This window comes from Monodelphis domestica, chromosome 2, assembly GCF_027887165.1.
Source record: "Monodelphis domestica isolate mMonDom1 chromosome 2, mMonDom1.pri, whole genome shotgun sequence".
Taxonomy (NCBI): Eukaryota; Metazoa; Chordata; class Mammalia; order Didelphimorphia; family Didelphidae; genus Monodelphis; species Monodelphis domestica.
Window position 1 is genome coordinate 21,229,479 of NC_077228.1, and position 22,341 is coordinate 21,251,819.

At 39.9% G+C, this 22,341-nt stretch overlaps 1 protein-coding gene across 9 annotated transcripts in view; it reads left to right on the forward strand.

Annotated features, from left to right (window-relative positions):
- Positions 1 to 336: 336 nt before the first annotated feature.
- Positions 337 to 22,341, forward strand: part of C8B (complement C8 beta chain) — a 56,874-nt gene continuing 34,869 nt past the window's right edge. The window contains exons 1-4 of one of the 9 annotated variants that reach the window (XM_007480517.3): positions 337 to 432; positions 666 to 801; positions 10,935 to 11,058; positions 20,969 to 21,122. In XM_007480517.3, coding sequence (XP_007480579.1) covers positions 10,979 to 11,058; positions 20,969 to 21,122 — 234 coding nt within the window. In that variant the 5' untranslated portion in view covers positions 337 to 432; positions 666 to 801; positions 10,935 to 10,978. Of the gene's footprint in view, positions 802 to 10,875; positions 11,059 to 20,968; positions 21,123 to 22,341 lie in introns of all 9 variants that reach the window. The other 8 variants (XM_007480515.3, XM_007480519.3, XM_056815054.1 and 5 more) reach the window with 8 other exon arrangements.

Consider the following 22,341-nt stretch of genomic DNA (forward strand, 5'->3'; position numbering starts at 1 on the left):
TTTAATAAACAAACAAACAAAAGCTTACTTACTCAATGCCTAATGGACTGTGAAGCTGTTACTCACCAAAGATCATACCAAAGAATATGTCAAAAGCAGTATTTGAACTCAGGACTTCCTGGGTTTAAAGCCAAGTCTCTCTCCACAAAATCAGGCAGAACAAAGTCTACAAAGTATCACCAAGGGATGCTCTCTTCCTTTGTCCCTGAAGAAGATACTTATTTGTTTTCAAATTATCTTCTCTCTAGCTAGCTGACTTGCTCTTATGCAAAAGAAACAAATGTTTGCAAGGTCAAGAAGGAAGAGAGATGAGATAGGAGAAAGGATGCAGGAGATAGCCTGATCATGGGAAAGGAGGGGGAGGGCTCAGGGTATTCTGAGGGTTGAAAAAAAGACAAGACAATCACAGAAAAGAAGGGGGCCTTATGTTTGGTATAGATTATTAGGAGAAAGGGGGATTTGTGGTTTGTTTGAGGGTTGGAAATGGAAGGTTAGAGTTCTTTTTTATGACTTTGAGAGGAGTTTAACAGATTGTTTGTTCTGTGTCTGTGCCTGTGTCTGTTTTTCTCCTTTTCTTTCCCTAGAGATGGGCTTAAAGGTGAATTTAAACTGAATCCTGCTCTCTATGTCTCTCGAAAGATGCACAAACTTTTCTTTTTCTCCAGATTTCTCACTTTTTCTGGGAATTGAGTGACCAAGAGAATCTCTTCATCTCTGTCTAACCAGAACCTTCAAATACATCCCAGCAGGACCAGCCCAAAAGGACAGAGAAAGAACCTTCTTCTTCATTCATTCCTAGAGGTATGTACCCTGCAAGTCTTAGCATCTTTCTACAATAATTTCTCTCCTTTTTAATTTAAATTTATTTATTTGTTGGTTACATTAAAATTCTTGGTTAGCTCACTCTTCCTTCCCCTCTCCCCTATTAGGGAAGTCAACATTTGACAAAAACAAAAAGATATGTGTGTATATATAAAACTATGTCTTATTTATTTCTATCTATCAGTTCTTTCTTCAAAGGAAGACATACAATATTTTTATTGCTGTATATAATACTCTCCTGCTTCTGCTTATTTCATTTTTCATAATTTCATGTAGGTCTTCCCATGTTTTTTCCCCAAAACTAAACCTATTCATCATTTCTAATGGCATAGTGGTATTCCATCACAATCATATACCACAACTTGGTTAATGCTTCCCCAGTTGATGGACATCCCTTCAATTTCCAGTTCTTTGCCACCACAAAGAGAGCTGCTATAAATATTTGACAACATATAGATTTTTTTCCTTTTTCCCTGATCACCTTAAGAAAGAAAACTAGTGGTGGTGTTACCAAATCAAAAGGTAAACACAACTTGATAAGTGTCTGGACATAATTCCAGATTATTCTCCAAAATGTTTGGTTCAGTTCACAGTTCCACCAACAGTGTAATAGTGTCCCCATTTTTCCACATCTCCTCCAACATTTGTCATGTTTCCCTTTTTTTTTATTTTAGCCCATCTGATTGATGTAAGATGATATCCTAGAGTTGTTTTGAGATGCATTTCTCGAATTAATAATGATTTAGAGGGTTTTCCACATACTTCTATATAGCTTTGGTTTCTTCATCCAGAAACTATCTGTTCACATCTTTTGAACATTTATCAGTTGGAGAATACTTCAGCTTCTTGTATTTTGGCAAAGTTCTCTATTGATTTTAGATATGAGACCAAAATACCCCCCCAACTTATTTCTTTCCTTCTAATCATGGCCACATTAGTTTTATTTCTAAAAAACCTTTTCAAATTAATGTATTCAAAATCATTAATTTCACATCTCACAGTGCTTCTTTCTGCAATAGATTTGTTTCTATATATTCAATCAATCAGTCAATCAAATACATAAGAATCATGTACTTACTATATACCAGGCAGTGGGCTGAACATAGGGATTCTATGAAAAATGAAAGTCTTTGCTCGTAGGAAGCTCATAATCTAGTGGTAGAAACAATTATGAACAAATAAGCTATATATGGAATTAATATGAACTTATCAGTGGAAAGAAGGAATTAGAATTAAGAGAGATTTGGGAAAGAGTCCCTATGGAAGCTGGGATTGAAGGAAGCCAGGGGCAGAAATGAAGAAGAGAATTCCAAACATCAGGAATAGCCAGTGAAATTGCTTAGAATCAGGAGGTTGAGTGTTTCATTGAGTAACAGTGAGGAGGCTACTGTCTCTGCATGGATGGGAGGGTGACGAGATAAAAGGTTTAGGAAGATTGGAATGTGATGGGGAGAAGGTATTAGTTTGCAAAGAATTTTGAATTACAAATGAAGAATTTTGTATTTGATTCTGGAGGTGATGAGCCATTGGAGTTTATTGAATACTGGGTGTAAACATTGCTGGACCAGTCCTCTAGACAACTGAATGGATGATGGACTGGGGCCCATGGTGGAAGACTTGTGACAGGTCGACCAACCAACAGACCATTGCTATTACAACAGTCCTAGGTCCCTAGACCAGGATGGTGACGGTGTCAAAGGAGAGAAGAGGATGTACTCAAAAGATGTGATAATGACAAAATGGAAAGGCTTTGGTAATAGACTGTGTATGGGGGGAGTGAGGGGGAAGTGAGGAATCAAGGATGCTTTGAATCCAGGCGACTTCCTGAGGGTAAGCTGCTGTCCTCGACCAAAAGAGGAAAATATGGAAGGAAAAGGTTGAGACGAGAAATGTGATGAGTTCAGTTTGGGGCATTTTAAGTTCATTATCAAGAATGTAATCATTAAGAGACAGCTAGGTGGCTCAGTAGGTGGGGAAACAGGCCTAAAAATGGGAGGTCCTGGATTCCAATCTGATCTCAGCCACATCTTAGCTGTGTAACCTTTGGCAAGTCAGTTAACTCCCATTGCCTAGCCCTTACCACTTTTCTTCTTTGAAACAAGTAACATGTTGATTCTAAGATGGAAGGTAAGGGTTGAAAAAAAGGAATAAAATAGTTAGATCCTTAATGGGATGGTCCATCAGTGTTTATGTGTGATATTTATATCTACATCTATACAGATCTAAATACATTCACATTTAAGCATATATAAGTATATACATATATGTGTGTGAAAGAGTTTGTATTTTATATATACATAGTTGTGTATATAAGTATGTTTATATTATATACATGCACATATGTGTATATAATATATATGTAAATACATATATATTTATTGTTTTTCAGTTATGCCCAACTTTTCCTGATCCTATTTGGAGTTTTCCTAGCAAAGATACTAGATTGGTTTGCCATTTTGTTCTCCAGTTCATTTTATAAATGAGGAAACTGAGAAAAATAGGGTTTAGTGACTTGTCCAGGGTCACACAGCTAAGATCCTGGAGTGGTTTGCCATTTTGTTCTCTGGCTCATTTTACAGATGAGTAATTTAAGAAAAATAGGGTTTAGTGACTTGTGTAGGGTTACATAAGATCCTGGAGTGGTTTGACATTTTATTCTCTAGCTCATTTTCTAGATGAGGAAATTGAGAAAAATAGGGTTTAGAGACTTGTCTAAGATCACACTGCTAATGTCTAAGGCTGGGTGTGAACTCAGGTCTTCCTCATAAGGAGCCCAGAACACTATCTCCTGGGCCATCTACATATATGCATATTGAACAGATATTGCACATGCAAAATGATCTTGGTTCAGAACTGAACTAGAAAAAAAAGATGTTAGACTATCCTGAGAAACTGCCAATTTTTTTCAGTGACTACTAGTTTCTCCTTCCAACAAAGGTCTATTCTTATTATTAGTTATATAATAGTAATTTTCTGGTAGGCCTTAAGAGATTTAGTGATTTACTCAAAGTCACACAGGCACTAGGGGTCAACTACAGTATTTGAACTTAGGTCCTCTTCATGGCTTGTGCTCATGGCATTGTACCACGTTGATTTTACCAGAATCATAGAGCTCAGAGGGATTGGTGGGGTCATCTAGTCCAGTGATAGTGAACCTATGGCACAGGTGCCAAAGATGGCACACAGATCCCTCTGTGTGGGCATGTAGCCACCCCCACCCTAGTACATTATTAGAAAGGCAGAGGGGACTTGGGTGGAGCTGCTTCCCTCCTCTTCTCCACTGTGCCTGATGCCATTTTTTTTACATGGGTATAGCACATGGTCTGGGAGTGGGGTGGAGAAGGGGCCCGGCACTCCATCTCTGTAGGGTTCACTATCACTATCTAGTCAACCTCACTTCATTTTTATAATGAAAAACTCTCAGGCTGAGGAAAGAAAGTTAAGTGACTTTCTCAAAGTCATATAATAATAGAACAGAAATGAGATTTGATCCAAGGTCCAAATCTTGGCTCCAAATCCTTGGTTCTTTCCATTTTACAATACTCCTATGGGGGCAGGATTGAGGGATTCCTTTTTTGTTAGTGATCATGTAATTTAGCAAGGCTACTTCCTCTGCCATACCATATGTTCCCTGTATGTCTAGTCTGTATAAGAGTTATTTAAAATCATGGACCCTGGAAGTCCTTGTTAGCTAAAGTCCTTTCTCAGTCTTCTGATTTGGAAGAAATTTAAAAAAAAGTTAGCCAGTCCAACTTTCTTTGATCCATTTTATAGATGAGGAAACTGAGGCTCAGTGTTTACAAGGTCACAAGATTTTCGCAGGGAGTAAGATGGGAGTATGTAAGAGTTTAAGTCCAGTGATTTCAAATTTGGAGTCTTCTCACTATACAACACACATCACACTGGAAAATAATCAAAGGAAATTTCCCCATGTTTATTTGAATATGGGAAGAATATGTGAATAAAGGAAATTCTGTTGTCCTATACATGTGCAACTAAGCAGTTAGAAGGTGAATGTGATTGAATGCTGGATTGAGAGCCAGGAAGACTGCAGTTCAAAACCAGCCTCAAACACTGACTAGGTATGTGACCCTGGGCAAGTTACTTACCCCCCGCCCTTTCCTCATATGTAAAATGGGAATAATAATAATTGTACCTTTCATCGATCCTTGTTATAAGGATACAATGAGAATATACATTAAGTGCTTTGCAAACATCATTATATAATATAAATATTACCAGGTATCTGAGAGGTAATATATTTGGGCAGATGGATCATAAGGGTTTAGAATAGGGAAGTCCAGGCTTCAGATCCTACTCTTTTTCTTTTCTTTTTTTCTTTATTTTTTTAAAAATCCTTACCTTCTGTCTTAGAACCAATAATGTATATTGGTTCTAAGACAGAAGAGTGGTAAGGGCTGGGCAATGGAGGTGAAGTGACTTGCCCAGGGTCACACAGCCAGGAACTATCTGAGGTCACATTTTAACCCAGGACCTCCTGTCTCTGGGCCTGACTCTCAATCCACTGAGCCACCCAGCTGCCTCCTTCAGATCCTGCTCTTGCCATTACCTGTATGACCCTGGGCACCTGAAATGTAACATTTCCAATATGTGTTCCAAAGTGATTTTTAAAAATATTTTATCCTAAACCATTGGCCACAGCTTCCCTATTCTGGTCCAGGGCATCACCATTTTTCCAATCACCCAAGTTTACAATCCTGGAGTCATCTTCCCACTGGGCCATGCCTTGACTGTCATACACAGTCAGTTCTTAATTTTTGCCAATTTCAGTTCTTCAACATTTTCCATAAGATCCTCAAGAATAGGACCTGTCTCTACTCACCACAGCTACCTTGGTCTACACTGTCATCACCTTTCACCTTGAATCACAATAACCTCCTATTTGATTTTTTGAATTCTGGTGTCTCTTCTCTGATCCATTCTTTACATAACTACAAACATGATACCCTTGAAAAAAAGACGTCTATAGCATGCCCTTTCTCAGGAAACTCCAGTGGTTCCCTCTTGCCTCTAGGAAAAGATCCCAACTCCTCTATTTGACATTTAAGACTATTTGGAATCAGGCTCCAATCTATCTTTCCAAGTGTATTATATTGAATTCCCCTTCACATATCCTCTGTTTCAGTCAAAAAAGACCAACTTATTGCTTATTTGCTTATTTTGCTTATATTCAATAGCCCTTCTCCCATCCCTATACCTCTCATCAGACATCTCCCTTCCTTGGATGCACTTCCTCCTCGTTTTCACCTCTTGTTTTGGGCCATTTATTTTTCAGTCCTATATGATTCTTTATGACTCCAGTGGGACTTTCTTGACAAAGATACTGGAGTACTTTGCCCTTTCTTCTGCAGCTTGTTTTATAGATAAGGAAAATGAACAAATGGTTAAATGACTTATCCAGGGTCACTCAGCTAATAAGTGTCTGAGGGCTAGATTTGAACTAAGGAAGAAGAGTTCCTTTTTCCAAGTATGGTGTTCTATTCACAATACCACCTAGCTTACTTCCCCCTCTCCTCTTTTTTTTGACAAATTTCCATTTTATAGATGAGGAAACTGAGACAAAAAGGTTGAGTGACTTGCCTAGGGTCTACCCAACTATTAAGTGCCTGAGGATGGATTTGAAATCACAAAGATGGGTCTTCCTAACTCCAGGCTTAGCACACAATCTACTGATCTACTGTGCCACATAATTGCCCATGTCTGCCATGTAATAGGCACTTAACTTGAGCTTGTTTGTCTATTGATTGATTCATTAACCTTTCAGTCTAGGTTTGAGAAACTGGGTAGCACATTAGATAGAGTCTGCCTCCCCAATGAGGAGATCCTATTTCAACTCTTGCCTCCGATTCAGACTGGTTTGTGACCCTTAAAAAAGGAATTTCAGTCAATTAGTCAGGCATTGTACTAAGTGTTGAGGATACAAAAAAAAAAAGGCAAAAGACAGCCCCAACCCTCACATTGCTCTAGGAGATTGGCTAAGACTATTTGTTATAGATAAGGTGCCATCTTGCATCTTGTGAAAGGACAGCCTTCACCAGGAGCTAGTTTCTAATAGCATTGAAATCACAAATCCAGTTTCTATTTTTCCCATTCCTACTCTCAGCCTGTTCATCTGCAGAATGGGGGAAATACTATCTATAACATTCATCTAACAGGATTGTTGCAAGTTTCAAATGGGATAAAATCCATGCAATGTGCCTTGCAAAACCAGAAATGCAGAAAAAGCCCAACTGATACAGGGATGGACTCATATTCTGGAACATGGGAGTTCAAATCTTGCCTCAGATACTTCCTTGCTTTATGACCTTGGACAAGTCATTTAACTTCTGTGCATCTCAGTTTCTACTTCAGTAAGTTGAGAATAATAACAGTACCTATCTCACACAAGATTGCTATGAGAACAAAAGTTTACAAATATATACATATTTAGCTTATATGTATATATACATAATTTTGTAAGCCTTGAAGACCTAAAGAAATAGTCTTTATTAGTAGTATAATAATAAGTGTTATTATTTGATGCCAATGTGGAAGGCACCTTCAAGTCCAGTTGCTCATACTTCTCTTTTGGTGAAGGTGGAAATGAAAAAGGCTGAAGACCTGCTTGTTTTCCAAGTGTAGTAAATGTGCCCATCTTTATCTTCATCTTCTCTTAGTGGACTGCAGTGGTGGCAGGCATTCCTTCCAATTCAGTTCCTGCCTTCAAGTAGCTTACAGTCTTGGGGATATGAGATGTGTACTTGGATAATGGCAACACGAGACATGGTGATTTGGGCCAAAAGAAAGGTACAAAGTGTTAGAGGGGTGCAGAAGTCAGCGAGATTGCTTCCATGGGTAGGGAATCAGGGAAGGTTCTTTGGAGAATGCATGGTGGAGTAGAGGTATTGGGGCAAAGGAAGAGGCATTCATGTAGTGCCTACTGAATGCCAGTCTCTGTGCTAAGCTCTTTTTAAATATATCATTCATTTGATCCTCACAACATCCTAGGAAGGAGATGCTATTATTATCCCCATTTTAAAATGAGGAAATGGAGGCAGACCAATGCTATGACTTGCCAGTGGTCATGCAGTAATAAGTGGCTGAGGCCAGATTTGAACTCTTGTCTTCCTGCCCCCAGGAATAGTCCACTGTGCCAGCTGAATTGGAATCAGGAAAAGTGGGTTTGCTCCCCACTTCTTCGTGATCAGAGACCAGCCCTGCTGTCTCTTTGGGACTCAGTCTTTTTGCTTGTAAAGTGAGGAAATTGGAGGAGCCAATCAACCAGCGAGCATTTATAAGGCACTCTGGGCCAGGCACTGGGCTCAGTGCTCCAGAGATAAAGAAACAAGAGCCCAAACCAAGTCATTTCCCTCAAGTAGCTCCCAGTCTAAATGGAGAGACCGAGGTAACTAACTAGGTTAAAGCACAATAGTGGCCAAAATCACTACAGAGTATTTCAGAGAGAAGGCAAGAGCATTAGGGAAGTTGGGGAAAGGCTCCTCAGAGGAGGTGGGATTTCCGATATTCCGTCTCTCTCTTTCTGACTGCCATGATCCTTTAGGGAAGTATCACTTGCTCAAGGCCATGATATCCAATATATGATTTGGATATTTGGAGATGGAGTAAGGGGTAGTATGTATCCAATATATGATTTGATTTTGAGCTAGTTGTGTCAGAGTGCTGGACTGGATTTAGTCAGAGGCCCTATTTACTAACTATGTAAATGTTTCATGTCCTCAGTTTCCAACTCTGTAAATTAAGCAGTCAATAAAATCATCCCTAAAACCTCTGCTCAGTCCAATTCTGTAAGTAATAATGTTTCAATGGGAAGCACACTGGCTCTGAATCTAAGGAAGTGGGACTGAATCTTACCTCGAGGACCCTGGGCAAATCACTTAACTTTCCAGGACCACAGTTTCCTTATTTGTAAAGTGAAGGTGCTGGGTGAGTTGGCAACAGAGGTCACATTTGGACTCTAATGCTATGATCCTGGCTAGCTGAGGAAGTCTGATCCAACAAAGTAAAAATTTACTGTAGATATCCCTTGTGAAGCTGTGTGCCATAGAGGATAAAGAGCTGTCCCCAGAGTAAGGAAGACTTGGGTTCAAATTCTACCTCAGACTCTTACTAGTTAGGTGACCCTGAACAATTCACTTAACTCTCTTTGCCTCAGCTTCCCCATCTGTAAAATGGGACACATAAAGGCACCTACTTCCTGTTAAGCTTGAAAGGACAACATGAGATAAAATTTGTGAAGCACTACATAAATGCTAGGTCTTATGATTATTAGAAGAGACTGACCTCTCTTGCATGGGGGGAGTTTCTACAAGAGAACCTCCCCTGCCAATGAAATCATAGGTCTGGTATGAAGAAAATATCCCCCAAAGGGATAACCCACACAGATAGGACCAGGATTCATACAGAGGAACATGCATGTACAATACTCTAGATCATAGCTGTATGACATTGCCCCCACTCCTTCTGACCATTCCCTAAAGCCTTCTTTAGAAGTTCCACTGTTCTGTGGAGGTGACCCCACACCCTCCAAGACTACGCCAACCATTTGGCCTGCCCAGACAGATAACTTTGAGGATTTCCTAAGCTGTGATCTGTCATTCAAGGGCCAGCTTAGCTCTTCAGCAAGACTGGCTGCCATCAGAGGAAGTTTAAGCCACCCGTAGTTCATTCAGGTTGTGGTCTGTGCCAGTAGGAGGACTGTTCTCCCCAACAAAATCATGGACTCTTAAAAGAATGGAGTATGTACCCCTGGGATTGCTCCTGGGATTGATAGTGGGTTGGTGGACAGGAGTGGGGGAAGAATTGTGGGCTGGGTACAAAACAGGGAATGGGAGGGTCAGATTCTTTTCTCAATTTGTTTTTAATCCTGTTATGCCAAGCATCATGGCCCACCAGAAGGAATGCTATATTTGGAGACAGAGGGTCTGGGTTCAATTCCTGATTTTGCTCTTTTGTGCCTGTGTTACTGTTTTGGTTTAAGAAGAACAATAATGAGCAGATGAAGCTACCTGAGAAAGGGATCCTTGGGTTACCATCAGCTACATATCACAATCAGCATTTCTGTAGGTGGTACAGGTGTTAAATGTTGGGCTTAGAGTTAAGACAGAAGTTGAAATTCTGTCTCAGACACTGGCCTATCAGTCGGAGCAAGTCCCTTAGCTGCTATGAGCCTCAGATTACTCATAGGAAAAATGAAGAGGTTGGACTTGATGGCCTCTAGGGTCCCTTCTAGCTCCAAATCTTTAACCCTGTGGAATTCAATGACCTTCCCTCAGACATGGGATGATAGATATTGAACAAAAAGGAACCCTGAAGGCCATCTAGTCCATTATACTAATGAAGAAACTGACACCCCAAAAAGTGACTGGGGATCATAGATGTGGAGCTGGAAAAGAACTCAAATTCTATGTAGTCTAACCCCATCCTTTTATGGATTCTAAAACTGAGGCCAAGAATCATCTCATTCTCCTTGATCTTCCTGCATTTTCTTTACATAATGTTGATATTTTTTCTTCCTAGTTTCTCTTCCACCATCCCCACCCCTTTGGCTTCCTTATGGCTTTCTTCACTCTTCTCTAGGTTCTTGCCATCCTAGTCTGGCTCTGCCTTTGATTTCTTTCTTTCTTTTTTATTAAACCCTTACCTTTGTCTTGGAGTCAATACTGTGCATTGGCTCCAAGGCAGAAGAGTGGTTAAGTCTGGGCAATGGGGGTTAAGTGACTTGCCCAGGGTCACACAGCTAGGAAGTGTCTGAGGTCACATTTGAACCTAGGACCTCCCATCTCTAGGTCTTGCACTGAACACACTGAGCTACCCAGCTGCCCCCCTGTGCCTTCTCTTTCTACTAAAGTATGATCAAACTCAAATAGAAACATATTTCTTCAGGCCAGACTGAGAAAACCAGAAAATAACATCTGTATAGTATTTGATTTTTATTTATTTTATCAAAAATTTCCCAATAGCTTTAGAACCTGGTTCAAGCCACATTGGAGAATTTTGTACGTCACTAGCTCAAAGTTTTTCCCTCTTGTCTAGAACATATTGGGCTACTTACCTGTTCAAGACTCACTACTTGCTCTGGATTTACCCACCAGGGTCTTCTCAGGAGAGAGCCTAGAAGACATTTCTTCTAGAGAAGATGGAGAGATGGCATCAGTGGCCCCTGAAGCTACTTCTTCTCTGTACTGTGTTGGCTTGTCTCCACTTGTACAACTCCAAGTAAGCAACTCATAAAAATGTGCTCCCAATCAATAATATGACAGGAGATGGCATTCTGCACAATGCTGACCGGCTTGTGGCTGTTGGGATAGTGAATAAGGACTGTCTCGTTGAGCTATTTGTGTGTATCTGATAAAATAACATCAGTGGCTCCATTTCCATTCCGCTGGCACTGAGCCACTGCCTTTGACAAAAGTTCCAGGGAGAAACTGACATGTTTAAAGGTATTTTGTCATGTCAAGAAGAATAGGACTCCCTTTTTTCATCCCCCTAGAACAAAGCTCTAATGTAATCTCTGTGCAAAGGAAGGCTTATTATGGATGATAAAGAAAAGGAAATTCAGATATAATGACTTAGATCTTTAACAATGACCAGCACAACCTGCTAATCAGCTGACATTCTTCAATGGTGATCAGATCTTAAGCTCCATTTAGCTTTCTCTTCCTTTCCTCCTTCCCTCCCTCTCTCTAGTCTAACTGTCCCATTTTGTGTCTCTGTCTCCCTGTGCCATTGTCTTTTTTCTTCTCTCTCTCTATTTCGGTCTCTCCTTGCCCTTTCTGTCTGTCTCTATTTGTCACATGCTTTCTCTCTGTGTCTGTCACACACACACACACACACACACACACACACACACACACACATGTGCCCCACACACTCATCTTCCAAGGGTTCACAAAGGTGCTGCTGCCTGAGAGATGCTTTGTGTGTATGTCTCCCTTGTGGCCGATGATGTTCTGGGTTCAAAACTGGAAAGGCAGCAGCAGCAGGGATTCTGAAACATGGCAGGTAATGCCCCCTCCAGGTGATGTATTTCCACTGTCTTCTGCCCTGGGAAGACCATATGACTTAGGTCTTTAACAATGACCAGAACTACCTGCTAATCAGTCAACAATCCTCAATAGAGAAATCATGGTGAACTTCCAGCATAATATTTTACCAGACCTATCGATGTACAAGAGAATGTCCAGCAGGAATTTGGAGTGACTTTAGGATCATCTCAAGAACAGAGGGAGCAGGTGATAAAAAGACTGAATACCCTACTATCTGAAGATCAGTTGATAGTTAGGCCAAAAAGGACACATATTTTGGCAAGGCGGTAGTGAAGTGCATGATAAATTTCTTCAGCTCTCTGAAGGACTGTCATTTAGAATGGAGACTGGCCAAAGAGGACAGTACGAGGACTCATGGACTATGTCCGAGCCATGCTGTTCACCTCGTCCTGGAGGAACCTCTCAAATGTGGACACTGTGTCTTTATATAATACTGATGACCCCAGATTCCCACCTTGGACCTTCTTCTGTGACCTTGGGCAAGTCACTCACTTCTCAGTGCCCTAAGGACCACTCTCAGATCACAAGCTGCAGAGGTGGTACAGCTCTACATTGGGAAGGAGTTTCCTCATCAGAGAATTCCTTATCTCAATGAAGTCATACATCTAGTTCCAATGCGCATCCTCACTAGACACTTAATAAATACTTGTGAAATCAGATCAAAACAAGTTGCATTTAACCCAGCCAAACTTCCAAAGAGAAACAGGTAGACAGGTCTGTTCATAAAAGGAGAGAGAGAACATAGCTGCAAGACAAATGAGGCAGGGCAGCAAAGTTGTTGTGTCAGGGCCTACTGATGCTAAATGTGAATAAATCCTCCAGCAGCATCCCTCTCTTGAAGTTGATGACTCATCATTTGCTGCTGAACAGGCTCCTGCTACAGAAGGTGGAGCTATCCATCCTTATTTTAAAAGAGCTCAGAGAGGCACGATTGCAAGATCCCAAGCCTTTCCCAAAGCCTCTTAATTCTATTCTCTCTATCACTTTCTATCCCCTTCTATTACAATCTCTTTATTACTTATTTCTCATTTAGCCTGCATGCAGGTTGATTATACATAACTGTTTGCTTGTTGTTTCCTCCATTCAATTGGGACTCCTTAGGGGCAGGAACAAACTTTTGCCTCTTTTTATATCCCCAGAATTTGGCAAAACCCTGAAACAAAATAGATGTCCACTTGAAATGCCCAAACAGATAGTTGTTCAACCTTCACTTGAAGACTTTCAATAAAGGAAAAGCCACCTGAGATAGTCCTTATTTTATTTTATTTTATTTTTAAAAACCTTACCTTCTGTCTTAGAAGCAGTATTGGTTCTAAGGTAGAAGAGTGGTAAGGGCTTGACAATGGGGGCTAAGTGACTTGCCCAGGGTCACACAGCTGGGAAGTATCTGAGGCCAGATTTGAACCCAGGATCTCCCATCTCTGGGCCTGACTCTCAATCCACTGAGCCACCCAGCTTCCCCCTTAGTCCTTATTTTAGGCATTGTTAGGAGATCTATTTTTTGCATAGGTTGTATAAGACAGCGATTGAGCTCCCTTCCAAACCTCCAGTTCTACAATGTTGTATCTCATGATCACTTTCAATTATTTCAAGAGTTATGATCATATGTGTAAAAATGTGTCATTTGGATGAAGGTTTAGATTTGCCCTACCTGGTCTTAAGAACAAAGCTTCTGGAAGAAAGATCTTGCCAATGAACAGGGAAGTCCAATAGTGGGTGGGGGTACCCAGAGACAGCTGTGGGCTCTCAGGCTTTGGAGGTCTTCAGACAATGATGACCCACCCATCAGGTATGTAGGTGAGACCATTCTTGGTACACATTGGGAAAGCTTGTGACTGAATTCCCTTCCAGTTTTGCAAAATTCTGCAGTACTTTGATTTCCAATTCACAAAGAGAGAAACTGAGGCTGAGAAGGCTAAACGATTCACTTAAGGTAACCCGGCCAGAAATGGGTAGAATCTACCCTTGACTGTGGCTACATCTTTTGATGCCTCATCAAGGACCCTGTCTCCTATACCATGCTTCCCTACAGTCCTCTCATCTATGGATTTTGTTGTCTTAATATACTATTAAAAATCTTATAAAATACAATTGCCATAATCTACTATTTATCCAGCTGATTACCTCATTATTTGGCCACCTCTGTAATGAAAATTTAGTTGCAAAAATGAAGAAACCTCATAATTAGAGGGATTTTTACAATTTTCTTTTTGCAAATGATTATCTATTCCATTAAAAATATTTCCAAATCACAGCGAGGAAAATAATTGTGTGTCGTAATAGAGTATGCTGATACTATTATCCACCCATTCTCAGCAATAGCCACTGAGCTGAGATGGGACAAAACAACTTACATTTCCTGCTAAAAAGACAATACATCTGCTTTGTAATTAAAGGCAGCCCTGAGATTGAGCATTAGGGTTTCCTGCTGCTATTTACAATATAGGATTGGAAAGGGGGATGGGGAACATATCAGAGATAATACCATTTTGTTAAGCCTCTACAGATTCCTGAGTAAAAATAGTGCTCTAAAGACACCACTGATCAACATTATTTCTTTTCTGTTCTTTTTTAAAGCCTTTACCTTCCTCCATTGAATCAATACTATGTATCAGTTCCAAGGTAGAAGAGTGGTAAGGGCTAGACCATAGCAATTAAGTGACTTGCCCAGGGTCACACAGTTGGGAAGTATCTGAGGTCAGATTGGAACCCAGGACCTCCCCTCTCTCAGCCTGTCTCTCAATCCACTGAGCCACCTACCTGCCCCCTCAACATCGTTTCTGAAATAATCTTAGGTCCCCAAAATTAGAACTAGAAGGAACTTTAGACATCTGAAACAGCAACAGTGAATTTCCAAGTTGGAAAGGACCTCAGTGGACAAGAAGGCCAAACTCTTCCTGACAATGCCCAATTAATTGCCATTCAGCTTCTGCTGATGGGGAGACTACCACCTTCTAGAGTAGTAGCCCATTTGACTTGGAAAGTGACCCAATTGTGTGGCCCATTTTCTTATGGGGACCTGCAATTGCCTCTCTGAAATGTCCCTGTTTCTCCTGGCCCTCCATTGCCCTCAAGACAAGGAAAACAAGTAGAATCCCTCTTCAAGGTGGAGGGTCTTTGAATACTTAAGACAGCCATCCTGTCCTGAAGCTCTATTTCATCCTGCTCCTTTAACAGATGACATAGATGAAACTGAAATGTACATGGGTCAATTGACAGTCATTTCAGAGCAACACAGTGGAGAATCATGGTGTTATCGTAATACTAATTAGAATTTTTACATCTATCAATGAATCTATCAATCAGGAAATATTTATTAAATACCTACTATGTGCCAGTGACTGTTAGGCAGTCTAGCTACATAGCTTTTAAAAATACAGTCCTTGCCTTTAAGGAGTTTACAAATCAGATGAGAAAAATGTCCACATCTGTACAAAGTACCTCCAAGATAATTCATTGGGATCTAGTGGCCACTAATGGTAGGAAGTAGGCAGTCAGAAAAGACTCACTATAGAAAGAAGGTCCAGTTTTGATCCAAGACAACTTGAACTTAAAGACAATTAAGAATTCTCTAGTGATCTAGGAGTTTTAAAGTGCTTTTACACATCATCCAAGTTTCTGGAGTTCTAGTGGATAGAGTGCTAAGACTAGAGTGAGGAGATATGAATTCTTATCCTGCCTCAGGCACTTAACAGCTATGGGACCCAGGCAAGTCTTTTTTTTTTTTTATGACTCAATTCTCCCATTCATAAAGTAAGGGGGTTAGACTAGATGGCTTCCCAAATCCCCCCAAATGATCTCATATGTGGGAGGCCAAGCAAGGACAGGATGTCCCAAAAGATGTGGTATATTCAGTTATTAAAGCCTAAAACTGCTCCAAGACTTTGGGGATTCCTTGGAATATTATATCCCAATCACTCCCCTTTTCCCCTATTAATGTAGCAAAAAGAATCTGGACTAGCTCCATTGCATAAAGGCACTTCACCTTGAGCCTCGGTTTCCTTCTCTTCAAGAAATATGAGCTTGGATTATCACTGGTGATTTTCTCAAAGGTTCTCTAACCTTTAGTTAAGACCCAGTTTTATTAGACAATTGATCTTTGCTGGTCTCTTGGGGAGCTCTGTACCAGATTTCAGGGTTCTTCATATTTCTCCCATTTAGGACTCTTGCCAAGTGAGACCATATTGTTAATGACCTTGTCTGAAATCACACCTAGGGTAATTTGAACAGTAAAGCTTGGGTGATGCTGCTTCTCTTAATGACTTAATTTGGGACTCTGGGATGGAAAAGGCATATATCAGGGAGGTTTAAGTGGAGTCAACCATGGGTTCATAGACCCTAGGCTCCTCTACCCAGGACCAGGAAATTATTTTGGCTTTATAGCCTTGCTTTTGGGACTCAAAGAATTAGAGGCTAATGTTTTCAGTTTCATTCACCTACCAGGAATCACAGAATATCAGAATTGAATGACCTTAACACAATGTGATGTTAGGAAGGAATTTTAGGGAATAGATTGTTAGAACTGGAAATGCCAGGACAGATAGATAACTTAGAACAGTGATGGTAAACCTTTTAGAGACCACATGGCCATGCCCTATCCCCATACTCTATGCCTTCCCTGCCCAGACCATGCAGAGACCCCCATGAGACCAAGTTCTCCCCCTACTGACTTGATTCAGAAAAGGGATAGAGAAAAAGGGAGCAGAGTGATCTGAGCATTTGGCTCAGGATAAGGAGTAAGTGCAGAGGGGCAGGGAGGCATAGTGGAGAGGGGGAAGGGAGCAACTCCACTGAAGCCCCTCTGCCTTTCTAGTAACTAACTACTGGAGATGGGATGTGTACCCACCAAGAAGTCTCTGCTTGCCACCTTTGGCACATGTGCTATAGGTTCACCATCATGACCTTAGAACACAGAGTATCAGAGTTGGGAGTGACCTTATAACAAAGCATGTTCAGAAATTAAGAGGACCTTATTACAAATAATATCATATCTGGAATAAATTCTGAAGATAATTTTTAATCAATTCCTTCTCATTTTACAGATGGAGAAACTGAGGCTCAAATAGGAGGGATTATTTTGTCCAATAGCATAGTATTGTTGAGGTTTATCATAACATGTTAGAAGTGCAATGTCCTTCATTTTTCAAAGAGGCCAGCTTAAGTTTCAATATATTCAAGGAAGACTTGGGGGACCCTGGGCATTAAATGTGGAGGAGCAGGTATGAATAAATTCAGAGTCTGTGTTGTTATATAACCAAGAGTGGGTCCAACAAGGCATAACTGTGAATAATAGAGAGAAAAAATACAATAAAAATGGAGGAATATATATATATATACATATATATATATATACACGTGTGTGTGTGTGTGTGTGTGTACACACTGTGGATTGGAACTGTGGCATAGCTGGATATTGTCTTTGAGAGTGAATTACTGCTCAGTTGAGTTGTTTATTGACAAGGTTAGTAGTTTGTGGTCTCCTTTCAATTAAGTAAACTAACATGGCAGCACTGTATGCTCTAATCTATTGAAGGAATCCCAGCTCCCTAAGCCTCCCTAAGCCTAAGCTGAAAACCTAGTTTAGGCAACATCCTATTTTACCTACACAATAAAGCCTTCCTATGTTCATGATTCCCTGAACAAAGAAGTGAGAGGTTCTAAGACTTGCAGGTCTTTCTTGTCATCAGATGAACTATTCTGATATGTTCTTTGAAAATTATAACCCTAAAACTCTTCATAGATATTTGGCTACCAAATGGGGATGGAAATTGCACACTGGAACATTCCAGCTCAATATCTGGATAAACTTCCCCCAAATTAGAGGTTATCTTCTTAGTGTAATTGTCTGTCTAGAGAGGTGGAGGTGCCATCTCACTCTAGGAATTCAAGCACAGGTTGAATGACCCTGTGTTGGGTATATTGAAAGTGGAACATATGACTATTGTCCCATAGAACAATAGGAAAGGAAGTCCATTGGGTTGAATGGAGTCTTTGATATATAATATATATAATATATATATTCCCAATATATAATACAATAATTGTAATTCTCATTCTGCTACTAAATTACTGAGAGACCTTATGTGAATCATTTCTGTTCTCTGGCAAGGGACAGGTTAGATGATCTCTAAAATCTCCTCTGGGTTTAGAAATCTTCGAATTCTTTTCCTATATGTAGCATAGTAAGTAGAATGCTGTTTGTTGCTATCATAAGATGAGGAACTACAAGAAACTTGAGACATCAGGTGTCAAACTCACAGCCCTAAATAAAAATACAATACAACATAGATAATGCTAATTTGTGGTTTTCTAAGACAATATGGGCTGTCAGGAATCCATTTTCTATTAACTTTTACACTATTGCTCTCATCATCTTTCACACAAAGTGTATAGTTATGGGAAAATTCTTCCAGTTCCCAGGAGCACTGGAAAGCTGGGTTTCCAGGTATAATGATTATCCCAGGTTCTAGGTAGGGCCCAAAAGAGTTTAAGGATGGTTTCTCTGATACTGTAGCTCACAAGCCTCCCTATTGATTATCATTTGATAACAATTAGCTAGTTAGTCCCAATTAGCTTTTGGAAAGTGTATTTACTAATGTAGCATAGTAAAAACAGATGATACAAAGAGTCCAGAGAAAAGTGGGCTCAAGCTCAGAGCCAATGAGGCAGAAGGGGAACTCAAAGCTGCTGGAAATTCTTTTGCTGGAGTTCACAACATATTTTTCCTTAGATGCAGTCACTTTCAGCTGATCCTCATGGAATCTTGACATTCTTCTTCCTAGCTACATCTAGTTTGTCCTTGGCTCCTGATGAAGACACTGCTGCCAAGCATTGCTGTTTTGGGGGAAATTCCGAATTATTTCTGAAAGATCCAAGTCTTTTTCTGGTAAAGAGAAATAGGGGTACAGAAGCTCTATTAGTCCCTTATTTCTCCCACCCCACCCCGGCCCCTTAAGCATACCCTTTTATGGGACATATCTGGAACTTCTTTCTTATAGATCTTCACTGGATAGTTGGATCCCAAACCTGGCTTGCTAGGTGTATGAAATCTATAGAGTGAGGCTGACTTCCTTCAGTCATTACCTGCTATGAAATGTCATTTGATTTCATCCAATGACCTAGCATCCTTCCAAACTGATTAATTGGGTCATTTCAATCCAGATTAATGTCCTTTACTGATTTACTGATTCAGTGGGGATATCTAGACCTTGTTCATTAATAACAACAATAAATAGCATCTATATAGCACTTTAAGGTTTACTAAATATGTTACAAATATCTTTTTTTTATTCTAACTTTCTGTTCTTTAATTTTCTTTTTTTTGCATTTTTTATTGACATGCAAAACCCATTTCTATATTGGTCATTGTTGTAAGAGCATACTCATACAAAACTTAAAACCCAAAACAAAACCATAAATGCACTGAAGTGAAAGGGACTTCACTTCTTTCTCTGGAGGTGATTAGTATTCCCCATCATAAGTATTTCAGGATTATCCTAGCTGGGATATAGCTAAGTTTTCACAGACAATCATCACCCAATATTGCTTTTACTGTGTACAATGTTCTCCCAGTTCTGCTTATTTCACTCTGCATCAGTTCCTGCAGATCTTTCCAGCTTTTTCTGAAATCATCTTGTTTACCGTTTCTTATAGCACAATACTATTCCATCAACATTTGTTCAGCCCTTCTTTACTTGATGGACATCCCCTCAATGTCTATTTCTTTACCATCACAAAAAAGAGTCACTATTAATCCTTTTGTACAAGTAGGTCCTTTTCCCCTTTTTAACAAATATCATTTCATTTGGTATTTACAATAACCCTGAGAGACAGGTGCTATTATTGTCCTTATTTAATAGATGAGAACATCTACCCAGACAGAGTAACTTGCCCTAAACTCATTCATAGAGCTAGGAAATAGTCAGTTAGATTTGAACTCAACCTTTTCCAGGGTAGCTGGCTAGTGTAATGGATAGACCACTGGCCTTGGAATCAGGAAGACTCATCATCATGAGTTCAAATCTTGCCTCAGCTGTGTAATAACTGTCTGACTTTTACCAAGTCACTCAATTATGTTTGCCTCAGTTCTTTATTTTTAAAAATGAACTGGAAAAGGAAATGTCAAGCAATCCAGTATCTTTGACAAGAATACCCCCAAAAGGAGTCACAAACAGTCACAAATCACTGAAATGATTCCACTTTCTGGCCCCAGTTCTGGGACTCTACCTACCCATCAATTTGCCTTTAGTGCATGCCTTTCATCAATTCATTCAACTGAGAAGTCTTATAATTTTTTGAAGACTGTAAGTATTGAGGAGTGTCTTAGACACAACTTTTAATTATGGGTGAAATTAAAGTCAGAAACTGGTCTTGATTCCTACATTTCTTATTTACTTAATGTGTGACCATGAACTCTCCACTTATCACAAGGTTTTTTCTTCTTGTAAAAATTAAAATTAATCTCAAATAGTAAAAATGTTATATTTAAGGGATTTATCAATGATCATTAGAAATCAAGGAATAAAGAGGATACAAAATAAACACCACGTGCCCATGGAAGATCAGCCTGTTGAAAACCCCACTCACCACCATGGAGCCAAGATGCCAAAAAAGGGTGGGACTTTCCACATCCCTGCCTAATATCCTCTGTCTACAGGAAGTATGTATGACAGAAAGTCAGTGTGCTCCTGGGAAATGTAATTCTTTTTTAGGGTAATGGATTTTCAATTATATAGTATGTAATGTGAAGATGATAATACCTGTAATATCTACCTCATAGGGCGACTTCTTGAATGAACCTTTAAGTATTTAGATCACTTTGTAAAGTTCAAGTTTTAAGTCTTTCTAAATGGCAGCAATTATGATTCTACTGCTATGTTACTTGAAGAAATAGCATAGGACAATGGAAAGAACCCTAACATTGCCTTCAGATCTTTAAGGTTATGCTTATGTGAGTTGGGATAAATCACTTGACCTTAATGGGCCTCAGTTAGTTCATCTGGAAAATGAGAGTCTTCTTCCAGGACGAGGTCGAAACAATCCAAAGATCCAAACTTCCTTCTCTTTTACCTCCTTTTTAGATGTGAAAGGAAACTTTTTGAAGACTTGATAATCAAGAGGAACTTTACCAATGGCAGACGGGTCCACAACCAACTAGGCACACCCAAACCCATAGACTGCCTTGTCTCCAGCTGGTCACAATGGAGTCTGTGTGATCCCTGTGAGAAAAAGCGAGTGAGTATCCACCAACTTTAAAGACTGAGGTTCTGACCCATTGCCTACAAGGAGCCCTGGAGCAGAGGACTTAAGTCCTGATTTTACTTTTCCAAAAGCCATTTGTCTGGGCTTTGATTTTTTTAAGTCTTCCCCTACCTCATGCCTGATATATAATGACCTTCAGGTTCTGGAGCTACATTAGATGTGTAAGAGCATTATGCAAAGATAAGGATGGAACATTGGAAGAAAACATGATGTCTACATATATCATTGTTTCTTTAGGAGACCAACAACTATATAGTGTAGTTTTCTTTAAGTCAAGAAAACCTGGGTTCAAGAGACACCTTTCATATATACTAGCTGTATGGACAAATCCCATGACTTCTTAACTCCTATGGACTGACTCCTTTGACTCCTCTCTAAAGTTATAACTATAAAGCAGGTGCTCCTCCATATTGGTAAAGGTCCATAGTGAGAGCTCTCTACAATGATAAAAATCACAGGATTGCTTAAAGAAAAATGGACCATAACTTGATGACTTCAATTTTAGCCCACACCTCTGCCCACAAAGGAGGTCTTCAAAGGCTGGGAATGTTAGAGATATTGTTTCTTTATTTTTCTTTTCTTTTCTTTTTTTAAAAATAAACCCTTACATTTTGTCTTTGAATTTATACTAAGTATTGGTTCCAAGGTAGAAGAGCAGTAAGGGCTAGGCAATGGGCACCAAATGACTTGCTCATGGTCCTGCAACTAGAAAGGGTCTGAGGCCAGATTTGCCCCATGATCTCCAGCCTCTAGGTCTGACTCTCTGTCCACTGAACTATTTAGCTGCCCCAAGAGATTGGTTTTTGATTAGGCATGAATTGTCTCCCAACTGTCAGTTTCTTAAATTCTGTGACCTCAGCCTACCAACCAGGCCATTCTGTTTGGGGACAGTCCGGATGTATAGGAAGGTTGCTCTGCTTGTTTGCTTTCTGTCCTCACTCACAAACCGCCTCTCTCACTGCTTCTTGGTTCTGTTTGAACAAGTCTCATCTCTGTCCCACATGGCAGCCCTTCAAATGCTTGGAAACATCAGTCACATCCCTGCCTTGACTCTTTTCCTAGTTCCTTCCACTGAAGCTTATGCAGGATAAACTCCAGGCCTTTTGCTATTTTGATTGCCCCCTTTCTGGACATGTACTATTAGTGTCTAACATTCTTCTTCAAACATGACTTGATATTGAGCGTGGGACTT